Source organism: Helicoverpa armigera, chromosome 12, assembly GCF_030705265.1.
Source record: "Helicoverpa armigera isolate CAAS_96S chromosome 12, ASM3070526v1, whole genome shotgun sequence".
In the NCBI taxonomy this organism is placed as follows: Eukaryota; Metazoa; Arthropoda; class Insecta; order Lepidoptera; family Noctuidae; genus Helicoverpa; species Helicoverpa armigera.
The window spans coordinates 1,843,684-1,860,708 of record NC_087131.1 but is presented as its reverse complement, the minus strand read 5'-3'; the positions used below and the strand labels follow the sequence as shown (position 1 = coordinate 1,860,708).

General features: G+C 34.8%; 1 protein-coding gene across 2 annotated transcripts in view; it reads left to right on the top strand.

Annotated features, from left to right (window-relative positions):
- LOC110380854 (muscarinic acetylcholine receptor M2) overlaps positions 1-11,554 on the top strand; it is a 40,564-nt gene extending 29,010 nt beyond the window's left edge. The window contains exons 4-7 of one of the 2 annotated variants that reach the window (XM_021340984.3): positions 1,700-1,856; positions 6,271-6,454; positions 8,002-9,125; positions 9,447-11,554. In XM_021340984.3, coding sequence (XP_021196659.3) covers positions 1,700-1,856; positions 6,271-6,454; positions 8,002-9,125; positions 9,447-10,094 — 2,113 coding nt within the window. In that variant the 3' untranslated portion in view covers positions 10,095-11,554. Of the gene's footprint in view, positions 1-1,699; positions 1,857-6,270; positions 6,455-8,001 lie in introns of both variants that reach the window. The other variant, XM_021340983.3, reaches the window with a different exon arrangement.
- Positions 11,555-17,025: the final 5,471 nt, after the last annotated feature.

The following is a 17,025-nucleotide window of genomic DNA, read 5'->3' as shown; positions in this document are numbered from 1 at the left end:
CGACAGCTTTTGACCCAAAAATTATACAGATTCAGATAAAAAACCCGAGTTTATTTTAGTAACAGGAACGCGGAAAAATAATAAAGGAAAAAGAAACACAACGCAATTATTTTTGAGCACTTTTCCAGTTGATTTAGGAACATCTGAAAGTTGAAATTAATGAAAATAAAAATAAAGAATTTCTTTACTTCATAGATAAAACCAGACAGACAGTACTTTTGTTTTTCGTTTTGAAATCACGGTATAATCTCTAGAGCTTAATGGACTTTTACTGAAAAACTGAAAAAGAACTAGGTACTGAAAAGATTTGCGCAAATAATATGCACGTTTGTGAGACTTTGAATTTTGTGGTAGACAAATGGAATGCTTTTTGCTTCTTTGGAACTAAGCATCAGGCAGAAATATTTTATCTCAGTATGAGAAGGGTTATCCTATCTAATATTTATTATTTATAAATGATAAAGAAGGTAATTCCGTCTATCTACTGAACCGATTTGAATGTGCATACAGATATACTATGACCTAAGAAACGAAATAGGCTACTTTTTATGCTGGCGCAGGAAATACTTCCCTCAGCATGTCGGTAGATCCGGGAAAAGCTAGAATATCTACTATATTTCTTGCCACTTTTATACACATATTATGACTAGATCCTTTCCTGTGACCCACCAATATATGTGCCACACTTCCACAAGTCCTTAAAAAGACATCTTTATTATCCTCAGAACCACATTTTTATGGGCACCCTAACGCGCATAAAAATGACTAGGGTAACAATGTCTTGTGGGTAAATTATAGACCCTTTGAAGAGGTTTCTCAGCTTTATTACCGAGGTTTGTTGCCAAAAGCTGATGAGTCTACAATTTTATAGAACGTAAGACATTTATCCGGGCGACGATATTACTCGATTTGTGGAGATTGCGTTTTCTTGATTGCAGTACTTCATTGCTTCTATTTTTGGAAATGTTTGCTATGGGATCTCTCAAGGGCGTGTTCTGGGGCCTTTGTTATTTTTTCTTTATGTTCTGATTTGTAACGAGTTTCGATTTGAGAAGTGTCATTAGTTATTAGAGAAAATCATCACAGGGCTTGTATATTCTATCCTACATTTAAGCAAATACATTTTTAAAATCATTTGTTTAGTCTAATATACATAGACTATTGCTTCCTCAAAATTCTGTAAGGATCTACCTCGTAGAATATCAATAAGACACGAAACTTCCCAGCCTCCCATTGTGTATTCAATTGCTCACCAAAAAACAGTTTTCACGTTTATTTATTCACATTTTCGCGAAATTGGTTTACGCGCTGATTGATAAAAACATTCAACAGTAGAGACAGAAAAGTTTTTTACAAAAACACGTGAATTGATTGAACACTGTTTCATTGAATTTTGTTCTTTTGGAAATATAATTGTGTATTTTTATGGTATTTTATTTAGTAAAAGGACTGATTTTCCCATATATTTAATACTGGTGCAATTTTCATTATGCTGGACTGCCGAACTAATTATCCCGGGTTCGATTCCCAGTACGGGCCACATTTGTGTGATGAGCATGTTTAGGTAATCTGGGTGGGTACCCATAGCACAAGCTAATCAATAGCTTACGATGGGTCAAACCGACTCTACGTAACAGGTCTCCCGATACATTCCCTCAAATTCTTCAGCAAAAGTACTTAAATCCAACTTTGTCCACAGGAAACTACAGAAGATGAGACAGAGGACTTGCCTCACCCCCAGTGGGGGGTATCAGGAGTGCCACGGAGAGTACCTGATAGCCAACGGCACGAACTACACAGATATATACTACTTTAACAACACCTTTGAAAACCTTCTCACTGTTAATGGTGGTTTGGTGAGTATCTTCTGCTATTTTTATTTGGGGTACATCGTATTTTATTTCTATGTGCATAATATTTTTTTAAGTCCTCTCACCTTTATTATCTCATTCTATTTAATTTTACATACTATGTAGAGGTTATTTTTACGTAATACCTCCTCGAGACAGTGCTCCTCGTCCCTCAAAAATAAACTAGAAATCGGTAATTTTTTAAGCCAAATCGGTCAAACCGTTTTCATGTTATGTCGAGACAACGGAAAGCGGGTTTCATTTTTATATATATTATTATAGATAACGTATTCCTCTATACACTGCGTTCTAGAGCGATTTGCCTGACTTTATCTTTAGGTTCAGGTCAGAATTCAAAAATTGCTTAACCGTTTAAGCTGACAACTACAGTGTAAGTAGCTTAGATCCGGGAGAAGGACATAGGATAGTTTTTGTCACTATCCGGCTATGGGACGCGTGTGAAACCGTGGGCAGAAGCTAGTTTCTAATAAAGCTATTTTAATAATAATTATTATAAACCGTTCTTCTATAAAACTGAAGGAATATTACAGGTACCGAAGTGGGTTGTACAAGTATTTTAGCGATATGAAACTAGTGCAAGCCACTAATGATCGAAGTTTGTTGTTTCGTTACCAACTTCAGACTAGTAAATGTGTATAGCACTTACCTGAGATTTTTAGGGTACCGTATCGAAATTAGGTCAAAAAATTATGTTTCTACCAAAAGCTAAGAATATATTGATGGCGTTGACATATACTAATATTAGTAAAAAGGAAACATTTTTTTGTTTGTTTGTTAGTACCCTAAAGGCTCCGAAATCACTGAATTGATTTGAGAAATTCTTTAACTTTTAGAAAGCACCAGTCTTCTTAAATAACAAAGGCTAAATTTTATTCCGACACTGGCATAGTTCCCACCGCGGGAAAACGGCTAATATTTTTAAATATAAACTAAGACAAAACAATTATTCAGCCCACGCACATTTATTATCATAAGTATTGTTTTTTATTTCAATCTAATTTTATCAAACGCTTTATTCGTCCAAGCTCAATTCTAAGAAGTATTCAAATGCACTCCAAGAACCAACCAATCAATATAACCAAATCGATTTCCATTCAACGTTGACCTCTAAAACTCTAATTTAACAATAGCAAACACTTAAACGATGTTATACGGAACACTCAAACAACTGAGTGACAATTTAATATCAATTAGCCTGCATTCAATCACGCCTCTATTGCAGGTAGACTGAAACACCGTGTCTTTGTAATTTGCACTTTAGTACGCAAGTAACAAGGTTGGAAATTGCTGAAATTATTCTAATGGACCTAAATGAAACACCGCTGCAAAATTCTTTCGCAGAACATTTTTAAAGCACATTTTTTTATTAGCATGCCTTGCTAGTAGTAGGGATATTATTTTGTTTGCTGAATCAAAGTTTGACCTAGCTTTTTAAACCTACACAGATTCTGGAGAGATTTGGCCTTTAAATAGGAAAGACTGAATTTCATTTATGAATGACCTTTTTACCCCAACTAAAGTGCATTAATAGCACGTAAATTACAAGAAAACTTCACACTAGTGGATTTTATTGCGCGTTCTTGCTAGCAAACTAATATTGAACTCACGATTTTCTTGAAAAAAAAAAAACAACTATATCGCCAACTGTTAGCCGACTGTTTGGTCTGTAGGATAGCTGAAGCTAAAGGATAGCTTTTCAATGATCAATCGCTGCATATATAACTATATACGCGGGCGAAGCCGCGGGCGGAAACTAGTTAAACTTAACTAGTTTCCGCCCGCGGCTTCGCGTAGAGTTCGGTTATATCGCGTTTCCAAGAGAATTCTTCAAAAGTCCGGGATGAAAACTATCCTATGTTCTTCCTCAAGGTCAACTCTATCTCTGTACCAAATTTTATTGAAATTAGCTCCGTGGTTTAGACGTGAAAGCGTAACAGACAGACAGACAGACAGAGTTACTTTCACATTTATAATATTAGTTGGGATTCTAATACTATTTAGCTACAAACACAATCAAAACACCACTACCAAATCTGTTCTCCGCAAAATTAATTTAAACTTTGCTAAGTAACCAAAGATATACGAGTAAGTTTGACGACTCTTCCATATCGCTGCCTCCTTTAGATAAAGAAGGATTAGCTGCTACCAATCTTCTGGCCTATTCAGTAACTTTAATTGCACCAATATTGGCGCTTCTAGATAAGAACTGTTAATGAATGGGGTTCTTTATTGTGTTTTATTGAATGGGACAAACAATGGACTTTCGTACCATGGGATAGAACTTTCTGGATTGTGATGGCGGATTACTGATTTTAGTTGATCTTTTTTTTTGGGAAAGTTTTGCCGATAAAGTCTGTTTGTGGCTTTGGGGTAATGAATAACGTTGTCTGTGCGTAAGTCTTAACAATGTACTTGAATTCAATAGTTCTATTTGATAGAGACCTTGCTAAATTTTTGTGCAATTATTGCTATGTGTCCTTGAATCTATGTAAGCCATGTGACGTAAGTTTATCATGAAAAAATCACCACTATGTTTATTTTACCCGTGTTATGCTTATGCTTCGCTCGTGTCCCGTGAAAACTTGTACGCGCACCCGGATAAAAAGTGGAATGTAGCCTCCCTCTACAAGAAATGGGGTAAATAACACTGAAAGACTAGAGTAAGATTTACTTGTTAAATCAAACAAACTATTCAGCCTTGTAATATTAGTACCTACATATTATAATTCCCACATTACATTATCACATGTGAATACATGCGTTACAAAACCGCATAATCATTCAACAATCCAACGGAGTTAAAAAGAACCTTGAAAGAGAGGTCTTCTATTTCTGCTTACCCCTTTTAAAATAGGAGGGGTAATAGAGGTGCGACTGTGTTTAACGGTGCAGACACTTAATTATTGTATTTTATCGACATCGGTATTGTGTCACGGCCGTAGGAATGTTTGCGTGTGTTGTGTGTATTTTGTGTTGTTAATACTGTGTGTGTTGTGTAGATGGTCTATTTGTAGATTGTCTGTGTGTAAGTTTTTTGCGAGGTATCGTAGGCGATGGTTATGTATTCTTTCTTTCAAAACTTTTGAAATATGAGAACAACAATACTTTATTATACAGTATTTGAATCGAAAGAATATACAGAGTTTAAAAAGCATAAAAAGTTACCATGTTTAAAATATTTTATACATATTTTAATTCCAAACGTCATCGTGCCATCGACTTCAAATATATTATTCAGAAAACTACATTGATTAAAATCATTATGAGCTCAGACATTGCTAAACGCAAAGTTACAAGTATTTATAAACAATAAGACGAGATGAAATTCTACGAACAAGTAGTCGTTTGTAATAAGGAGCTCAATACTAATTAAATAAATTAAATGGTAATACTATCCGTTGATAAGCACATTTAATTAAATCTGTAATTATGTATATTTTTTACAAAAAAAATTCGTCTTCTAAAAACACTGAAAAGTAAAACTTTAACATTCGCTCAAAAAGTCGATGTTTTAAAGTTTATTTTGCTGCCGACTTCCAGCATGAAATTTTCAAAAATTGAAGCAGTCACCTCGGACATAGGTACTTAAGAATAAACATACACCCAGACATGCAAAACTGAGAACTTCTTCCTTTTTTAGATGTCTCTTAAAAAATTACTATAATTCTCGTATGCAACATATATTTTTTTCTTACATACATCAATCTACCGTCGTCATTCACCTTCACATACATATCAAGATATTTACACAATCCATCCATCATTCAACTAGTACTATAAACGTCATAGTTTGTATGTTTGTTACTCAATCACAACACACGGATTTTGGGTAACACGGCTATGGATCAAGGTGGATGATTTTTATCCCGGTGTATGGATCCAATTTCAGACGCAGACGAAGTTGCAAGCTTCTTATGTGTTTATTACGGTATTACTGCTGACTGTTTTCCGCGGTTTTACCAGCGTCCCGGGAGAATAAAGTCAATGTCAAAATCATTTATAGAAAGTAGCTCTATTAGATTAGCAGCTTTTCTCGTAATCGAGTAAAAAATGTCCTTTCTCAAGCTCTAAACCATTTGCATAGGTACCAAACATGAAAACAATTCTGTAGGTTAAGTATAAAAGCATGAAAGACAGACTAGAGTATTTTCGCATTTGGTCACTGCCCATATTGCTCGGAATAACCGAGCATAACATAAAAAGTCGCCAGTGCGAAAAAGCGGTTTTAACCGGTTGTAGGTCGGAACGCAGATATACGCGAGACATAATAGCACTTCTATTGTTTTATAATTAGCGACATACAAAAGGTTAATCATTCTATTTTCAAAACATTCCTAACACATCATCAAATAAACCAAAAATATTTTACAAAGTTTTATCCAACCTTTTTTCTGTACAGCAACCCGTTCTCCCGCCATTCCCTCTATGGTTGGCGGCCATCTTTGCCACGTGCCTCGTGCTTGTCATCCTACTGACTGTCAGCGGCAACGTTCTGGTGCTACTAGCCTTCTTGGTCGATAGGACTATACGACAGCCTAGCAACTACTTCATCGCGTCTCTGGCGGCCACTGATCTGTTGATTGGTAAGATTTTTTATTATTCTTCTTTTTATTGCAGACATTTTGACACACTGAAAACAGAGTGATTATGCACGACCGCAAGCTTAACCCAGTGTTGGGTAATAATTTTTTTGTAAACATAATATTTTATTTTAGTGTAGAGGCAATCTCCACAGCTCATTGAATTTTTATGTATGTGCAAAATAAGAAAAATATATAAAAATGTGTAACAAAAATTATGTTGGTCAATGTGAAAATATTTAATACTTAAATAATGAGTAATCCAGAATTAGTGTGCTAAGCTGCTTTAAAATATTCGATAAATTATTTGTCTAATGACCTAAACATATAAAAAAACATGCCTTAATACACTACCTCCTACTTGCTTTATGTACTACTATATTTTGCTACTTATAAATTGCTTTTTAACCCATTATGCCTGAAGTGGCAAAGCCATTATTAAGCTAACTACTGCGACACATTTACTACAACCTTATTTCTCAAAGCCTTACAATATTATAGGTCTGAGAAGACTGCATTATCCGCCTATTCATAAAAGTCAGGATAAGAGTATCCGCAGACTGCTAACTTTTAGTCGGCCGATACTTTGGGCTCATAAATCAGTATGGTAAGGTTTTACGCACATTGCAAAGATCAAGTATTTAACCGCCAACCGGTATCAGACCAAGCTAGAAAACTTTCATTGGAATCAAGATTATCTGTAGAAGATAATCTGCCAACTGTCGGCCGACTATTTAGTCTGCAGTATGCGGGTTTTAAGGAAAGAATTAGATCCGCATATCAAGTTTCTTCTTCGAGTACTTTTCAGTTATTCATAAGAGCTTCAAGTTTATCTTGAAGTTATGGTGCTTTGAATGCAATTCTCTAGTATTGAATTTGCATTTGGAATTGTATTTACATAGGAATAAGTCGTTATTTGTTTGGAGAAGATGCTGGTAGCTCAAAATATAAAAATGGAGAATGGAAAATTATTTTGTGAGGATACAAACTGATTAAGAAACCGGATTCTGACTGACAGTTTATTTTTGTCGGTTCGATACCTTCCGAGTACCTGATTGTTGTAACATGCTCACTATCTTTCATCTCCATACTGATTATTACTGATTTATGAGCCCGATCAAACTATAGGCCGACCGAAAAGTTTACAATGTGCGGCAGCTATAAATATTCTTCTTACCATTTAGTCAGGTAAACTTTTTGAAACTAAAACATTCAAACATGAAATGAAATAAATATAGCCGCAACAGAGATACCAAATTAAAAGGAAAAGTTTGAAAACCCGCTAAATAGACCGGCCTCGAAAATAGACTAACTCATAATAAGGAAACGCTGTCCGTTTTGAAACTAATTTAAATGAAACATTTATTTGATTTATTATTTTCTGTTTACGCTCAGAAACTTCTAACTGAAACATTGTTTTCAGCTTTTGGTAAATTAATTCTGACTAAAAGGGGTAATTCCGAACCTGAGATGCTTGACCTTCGACATTTTAGTGTGTTCTGATAAATGACGAAAGTATTAAGTAGAAAATGATTTTCCTTTGTCTTCAGGTACTCTGTCGCTTCCATTCTACACGGACTACGTTTTGAAAGGCTACTGGCATTTAGGGCCCCTTCTGTGTGACCTTTGGCTGTCAGTCGACTACACAGTGTGTCTCGTCTCACAATACACAGTCCTCCTAATAACTGTAGATAGATTCTGCAGCGTGAAAATTGCGGCGAGGTATAGAGCCTGGCGAACGAAAAATAGAGTCATATGGATGGTAACCGTAACATGGATCATACCAGCTTTACTATTCTTTACGACAATATTTGGATGGGAACATTTTGTCGGGTACCGAGACTTACAAGAGGGCGAATGTGCCGTACAGTTTCTGAAGGACCCGATATTTAATACAGCTTTAATAATAGGCTATTATTGGACGACGCTGTTTGTTTTGATTGTACTTTATGCTGGGATTTTTAAGACAGCGTATGATATGCAGAAGAAAAGTGAAGCTAAACAAAGGAAAATGCAGTCGATGGTTGCTTTGAGTGCCGGTGTGATGACGGGAATGGCTGGGCGGGCAGCCGGAATGGCAGCTTTGTCAAAAGCGACTATTTCCAGTGAAGATCAAATGAAAGTGTCAGAGTCTATGCGAAAAGATTCCACTTCAAAAGGATCGCTAGCTGCTCCATTGCTAAATCTTGGTGGGTCAAGTGACTCGAATTCTAGTCAAAAATCTTCAGCGCACAAAAGTAGTGCTACTGCTACTGGTACTTCCACTACAGCAGAATCTGATGATAAGAAGGAGGATCAGGTAGAAGCAGAAAGGTCAAGCAGTCCAGCTTTTGACTCGGATGAAGAAAGCACTACACAAACAAATGTTAAGAAACGGCCGTCAGTAGCAAACTTAGTGATGCAAACAGGTGCTATACAACTGTTAAATAATATGCGTTTAAATGGCGGAATGATGATCAAAACTGATTTAAAACAGTCACCAGTATTGAAGCATGAAACTGATAAGCCAAAGACATCATTATCACAAATATCAGAGAAGAGTTTGCTGGACACCGATAACCCTGATACATCCCAGAGTACTGACAATATACCTGTACCAAATGTGCCACTGTCTACCGCTAGCCTTATGTCTCCCCTATCATCGGGTATAACAACACCGTCCGAACAAAGAGAGGTATCAACAACAATTGCTCAAAGAATTATTCCACCCCCATCTGAATTTAGATGTAGTCCTCCAGTTTCCGAAAGTCCGCCATCTCATTCAGAATCATCACGCACTAGGACAGTTAGGCTTGTCAAAGGTGACGGTACGTCGTACGATATGCTCGTGGGTATGGATGGTGCTGACTTGAGGTACATGGATGAGAGCTCCGTCAACGTACCGTCACCTACATACGAGAGTCCTCCTTCTTCCGTAACATTCCCAACTGCGACTGAACCATCATCACCACCAACATTAAATTCAGGTAACGAAACTAACAAGTCTTTATTGCAGGCAGCTTTAATACGAGCGACCGCCGAGGCTCAAGTAACACAGCCGAAAACGAATTTCTCCCCACCACCTCCAATTAAAGTGAATACCGAGGTGAGTTTAAGTACAGGGGAGCGCTCCAAGCCTGTTATTACTCTAGTATCGTCGTCTTCCAATAACAATGAGCCCCAGCCTCCCAAGCCGGCTGAGGCGAAAACGTCGCCATTGAAACTAAATCCCGCAATAAGTCCAGCGGTCGAGAATAGTGATGTATCAAGTACTGTTGTAACTGGGTCAGGCCGCGGCGACTCTAAGAAAGAGTTCGTAAAAAACATAGGAAAAAAATTAAAAGTTAAACGTTCAAAGCGGGACGGCCTGTTTCCGAGCATCGGCCGGCAGAAATCCAAATCAGAGAACAGAGCTAGGAAAGCTTTTAGAACTATTTCATTTATATTGGGTGCGTTCGTTGTTTGTTGGACTCCGTACCACATATTGGCTTTAGTGGAGGGTTTCTGTACGGACCCGCCGTGTATCAATAAGCATTTGTACATGTTCTCGTACTTTCTGTGCTATGCGAACAGTCCGATCAATCCGTTTTGCTACGCGTTGGCTAACCAGCAGTTCAAGAAGACTTTCACGAGACTCCTCCGGGGGGACTTCCATATCACCTAGTCCATGTATATCGGTCATCGTAATGCGTAAACACGACAGCCGACCGAGTGTCTCATGACATAATGTTCTACGCACAATTTTCATTGAAAACATGATAAGACAATACCAATATTAATGACTTTGTTGAAAGCTTTCAATGTATAGACAAGAAATCGTGTAGAATACTTGTATTTAATGTATAGCGATTTCAGCTTTATAAAAGCAAATCTTTAATATGTAAATAGTGTTAGGTGTATTTTTAATTGAATTTCTTTGATCGTTCAGAACTGACAATAAATTGTTAGATCGTGTATATAAAGGTGAATTAAAGTCTCTTCATATTAATAATAATTAATGTTATATTTAAAGACGATAATATGTTAGTATAGTTAAATAGAGATCGCTTCAAGTAATGTCGAAGACATTGTGGTAAATTAAATGTTTGTAGATTTATATTATAAAGTAATAATAATTGTATAATTATAAGTTTAAATTAAAAACCACGATAGTATTGTGTGTGACAATGAGTTGGTAATTTTAGGTTAATGTTAGATTTTTAATAAATTGTATTATTATGATTAAATAGGATTATCTGGGAAAATAATTTAGTGACACTGGGAAATAAAATTAGCGAGTCAAATAATAAGTTTATTTTATGATGAAACTCACTCATGGTCACATACTTAATGATTACGCTGCAAAGCTTTCAGCCTTGAGCCCAGCTAAAGTTTTCTAGCGTTTGAAATAGTCAATTAAAATAATATTTGTATAGAAATATCACAAATGCGGGCCTAAACCGTTTAGGTATTAACTAGTTTTCCAAGTTACCGTAATATTCCGTAAAAAAATCTGGTATAAAGCGGTTAAATGCAGTTTTTTTTTCTTTTTTTTTAAAGAAAATGCTTAAGTTTTTTTTGTCTTATAATAATAATAATAAGTATAGTAAACATAGGTAAGATAGTAAAAATTGTTACTCCTGCATAGGTAAGTGTTCCGATTATTTTCGACTGATAATTTTTAATACTCACTGTACATACATATCAGAGTTTCAAACAAAAACTACCAATCGAAACTGAAGCATTTTGAAATAGATTATTTTACAGTTACCCGTATTATTATGAATGTATAGTCGCTTTAAATAATCTGTAATTTATTACATCGTTTAGTATTTCATAAGTTATTGCAAAATAAAATGAAAGACAAAAGTGAAATAAATTAGTTGATATAATTATAAAAAAAAGAAAAATAGCATTATTATAGCCAGTACAAGCAATCCGTTATCAAATGCATTTATAGAAATAAAATAAATAAAATTGTAAACGTGTAAAATCATGACCCAATAATAATTATAATCCTAGCGAATGTATTTAATTGTAGAAAAAAAACAATAATCCATTTTTTTACTGCTCGTGTCAGAAAAAGTATTATTTACCTCATTTTTGCCTATGATCGTAAAATAAGTTTTATTTTAGGCCAGTAAATTATTATTGTTTTTAATTTTTTTTTAAATTCTTGTTTATTTTATTTAAAAAAAACTTTATTATTACTAATTTTCAAATTAAATAATTTTTATTTTTAAAATTTATGGTTATGATTTAAAATTGTCCTCTTCTTAAAAACTTAAAAAAATCACTTTTAGCCAATGATATATTCTAGTCAAAATATGTAAATAATAATGAAGTTCTATTTAAAATGATCATGGGCATATGTTTCGTAATATTATAATAATAATAAATAGTGTTTTTGCCTTAGAACAGTGTCAATAACTACTATATAAAATTGTACATATGCTTTGTATACTGTCTGTTCATTTTATGTCGAAAAATGAAAATTATAATGAATAAAAATAGTAATTTCATGGGAATCTTTGATTTTATTGCCTTTAGTTAAACCACTTTAAAATCAAATAATCTTACAGAATAAAAATGTGCAAAAAAGTTAACCTGTATGATGTAATTTTTTATGTATGTGACTTTCGGAAACAGACTGAAAAAATCCCAATCTTGTTCAATGCCAGAGCAACTGAAAATTTTAAACATGAATTCACACAACGATTTACATAAGCTATTAAATAAACCGGCCAAGTGCGAGTCGGACTCGCGCACCGAGGGTTCCGTACAAATCCTGTATAGATAAAAAGTGAGTCTCGCTCCAACCGTTCAGTTTAGAACAATCATAGTTATGATTATTTTGTGAGACCAAAATAGTTAATATTTTTTATTTTATAATATAACTAAAATAGTAGGCCAGTACCTTGTAAAAGTTATTTTATTAAAGTTATTTATATACAACATTTTGTAGTCATCATTCAGAAATCTGATTGAAAATAGCTAATTAAGGTCATTGGGCATATCTGACCCATTTTGTAAAAACTGGCGGACATGAATCAAAGTAGTTTTAAATCGTGGAGAATGGTATGACGTTTCTTTGAATATAAATATTTTATCAAAATTCCATGGAGACGAATGTCCAGGATCGTTTGAAAAATATAAAAGACAAGCAGTTTCAGAGGATTGTACAGGTTGCAATGCTAGTTTTTATTGTTAAAGACTTTTCATAAAGAAGGAGGATGTCAATTCGGATGACCAGGATCTGATGAGGATCTGGAAACCCTGAGAAATCGAGGGCAACTCTTGAATATTGTAGGCACGCATCGAGTCAAAACCAGACATGTGAGTGTAATTTTGAGGGTACTGGTAAACAGTGAAGGTTTTTAACTGATTTGATAATGGAGACTACAGAGAGTCGAGGGAACTCCTGAACGGTATGTTGCAACTACCACGTGTTTGGGCTTATTTTATTCGTATTGACGAGAACTTTTCACAAAAGTTAAAAATAAAAACTTTACACGACGTTACTAAAACATACCGTTGAGGAGTTCTCTCGACTTTCTCACGTCTCCATCATCAGGTAAGCTCTAAACCTTCACTGTTTGATAGTATCACCAGACATACATCTGTTAATCCTATGCATGCCTACAATTTCTGATAGTTGCCCTCGATTTCTCAGGATTTCCATCATCAGATCCTGACCTGATGACAATGGAAATAAACGGCGAGTATACTCTATTACTACAAAGAAATGTTTTCTCAAATCCGTCAAACTTGGTCGTTTAAATTCCCCATTGAAATGAGGAAAATATTTGATTTGATTTGATAATATTTTAATATTTTATGTTACTTCAAATTTATCATTTTCGCAATTTTTCCTTTATCTGTACTATATAACGGTGCTTCTTGCCGAATTTCAAGATTCTGAGTTCACGGGAAGTACCTTGTAGGTTTTGATTCCCTAGCGTGTGACGGAAATTCGTCTAAGGTGTCGGTATAACTACTGTATCTTTTGATTGCGTTAACTTAGAAGTTTGATTTTTTCACTGCCTAAAGGGACAATAGACCTAGGTATTTGGTATTGGCTATGTGCGCGACGGTGGCGACGCGTAGCGTTTACAACATTTGCGGAAGCTGTCAAATAATAACCATGTAAACATTATAATTTTCTTTGCGAATATAAATAAAACCAAAGATTAAAATAGTGTTGTTGACATTATTTAAGTGCAATTTATTCAATAGTTTTACTGTAAAATGAATATAATGATAAAAACCGGGTTTGAAACATCCGCATTTGTTTCCAATTTCTGCCGTGTTGTGCGCTGCGGTCGTTATTGTCCGCCGCTACTCGCTTTGCACATAGCCAATAAATTCCAATTTGATACCTTTGTTCGTTTGTGAGAAATAAGGTAGTAAGTTTCATTTTATTAAAATATTTTTTTTTACATTATATAACTAAAAAAATGAGATTTTCGTAATTTTTCCTATATTTGCATTATATGACAATGCTTCATGTCAAATTTCAAGACTCTGAGTTTACGGGAAGTATCCTGTAGGTTTTGATTCCTTTGCGAGTGTCGAAAATTTGTTGAAAATATCGACATAATCGGCTGTATCTTTTGATTGGCTTGGCTTAGAAGTTTGATATTTTCACAGCTTAAAGGGACAATAGACCTGAGTATTTCATGTGAATTTCAGCTTGATACGTTCACGCGTTCTTGAGATAAAGGGTCTTGACAGACAGACAGACAGACAGACAGACGGACAACAAAGTGATCCTATAAGGGTTCCGTTTTTTCCTTTTGAGGTACGGAACCCTAAAAACTGCAAATTACAACCCCAACAATAAAGCAACAACCTAAACCCAAAAATGCAGTAACAAATAACTTAATCCATAGACACAGTTCCAACACAAAAGTTAAGTAGGCGAATAAAATGAAACTCTATTGTCGGCAGCTCAGTCGAAAATCCCCTTTTATCGCTTTAAACGTGTACAACGCACTCTCAGCATCAGAGCATCGATGTGATCGAAATTGCAGACTATCCCCTATAGGATTAGGAATTTGGTATTTGGGAAGCCTGGGAAAATTTGTTCCGTATAGTATGAAGTTTAGATAAATTTTAAAGTGAAGGTGGTTTAAAGAACCAACCTCTCGGGTATGAGGGTGTGGGTTCAATTCCAGGTCAGGCATGTACCAATGCAGCTTTTCTACTTTTAAGTAAGTTAGTTTTAAGCTTATATCTTGGTCAGCAATGTCTAGAAAAAAGGTAAAGGAAAACATCTTGAGGAAACCTGGACTATTAGGTCTGAAATCACCAATCAGAATTGGGATAAGGGCAGTAGGACAATTGTATAATGTACCTGCGTAAACCTATATAAAAATGTACATAAGTACCTATAAAAAGATTGCAAAGATCAACAAAAAAACAAGCAAAAATAATAATAATTAACACTCAAAAAGATATGTCCTTGAAAAACCGGCACAATAGCCTAAGAAATACCAAAAAAGAAATCAAGGCTCATCAGATAATGACTGGCCTCGATCCAATTACAAAACAACTGAGTAAGTAATCAGTGAAAACAAATGAAAGAAAAAACAAATTAAATTAGTATAATTTGTCTCTAGAGGTGTATTGTCGTGACTACTTTTCCACTGAAGACAAAAATAAATGGAGTCTAAGTTTCAGTTCGAATGGTGGATGAAATGCTCATTGGTGAGTTGTTAAATATAGTTAGAGTTTGATTGACGATTATCATCTTAACTAGCTTATCATCATCATCATCATCAGCCTATCGCAGTCCACTGCTGGACTCGATTTTCGGCTGCTCGCATCCAGCTCCTCCAACTAGCTTATATTTCAATTGAATTGCATTATACTGATTTACAGCTGCAATCTATTGCTATTAATATCTTTAGCATTAGTAAGCGTTAGACATTTTCAATTCTATCGCCTCATTTATAATTTCCATGCCATGAAAAAGTAGTCTACGTTGAGTCTTCTCTAAACTTCAACCCGTTATAATCAAGATTCTAGTCAACAATTGAAATTAGCAGTCGATACCACAACGAAATTTTTTCACGCATACATTTTAGGTATTGCATCTAAAAAATGTGAAAGCTTTTCAAATATAACAACGGAACCAGTCACGAATAAAGCAGACATTCCACAAAACAATACAAAAACTAAATACCTAACTGAATAGAAATGCGTACAAAACAATTGAATCAAATTCGACGCTGCATAAACGCTGTTTTCTACTTTCAAAAACGCACACATAAATTCCGAATAAAATTCCAGATTTGTCCAGGTAAAAATCATTAGAATTTTGTTGAGATAAAATTCCAGATTTGTCCAGGTAAAAATCATTAAGATTTTGTTGAAAATATTTTGTAAAGGTTTGCGGGAAAATGAGAACAGACCTACATCGTTAGTCTGTGGATCGTTTAGAAGCCCATATAAAACAGGCCGAGATAGGCGTCATAACGCTGCCACAATAGTGTTGACGGTAACGTGTGTGGGACAAGTTAGGAGCGACGTGTTACTTAAATAAAAAAATTAATATCATAAAGATATATTTTATTAACATTTCACCTTACCATTGACAGAGCGAATGAAGAAGAAAAAAAAAGGAAAATTTATCTACCTTCTGATTGATGATTGTGTGTGTTTAGCAAGACGAAAAGCATTTTTTTCATATATGTTTGGATCGGCTTCCTGTCTAATAGACATCAGTGTTTTGTATCAAGCGACTACCTATCAGACCTCCTATTCGAAACATAATCGCAACATGTTAAAGTAAGCTTAACATCCTTTACGTACGAGATAAAAAAAAATATCATTAAATATGTGTTTTCATCTAAGTAAATACTGTTTCTATGTTATTGAAGGTACACCTTAACTGAATAGTAAACTTCTTTATTAATATGGAGTAGTTTGCTAAAAATATACCCTACAGTCTCTCTGTAAGGAGCTTTGTACGAATATAACAGAATCCCGCTATCCGCTTATAACTTAACCAGTAATAGCTGTCAACTCGAACAATACAAGAAGAAGGTATTATAAATGACTGGCTTGCTTCAATTTGTTCTGAGGTATTGTATTGTCAACGCCACAGTTAAGCAATATTCTATGTATTTAATTTATATTTTAACACCTCGTTATGAGTAAACAGAGAGAGTAAACTCTTTTGTCTATCGTTGACCTAGTTTGAAAATATTAACGACCTATTTTGCCGTCCCTAATATCTTCACTAGGGATGGCAAAATAAGTATGCTTGTAGCTATTGTGAAGTATTTTTTTCAGCTTAAAGATTTTTTCATTCAGAACTAAAATCTTTTATTCTTTTCTCGACGGATTCTTAAATCTTCTTTGAAACTGTTTTGCAGTTTTATTCCGGAGGTATCTTTTCGTCGGGAACTTATTTTTTTCACTGTCGCATCGTAAAAAGTTTTCAAAGAATCGAAAGCTTTGCGTTTAGTGCTTAGAACGTTTGAATTCAATGAATATATTGTAGTCAGACTCATCAATTGCCTACTCGATCATTTCCTAAACTATATTTGAGTCGGTCGCCAGCATTATTAAAACTCGGCCAATCCGTAACAACTGCCAAAGATTTTCAA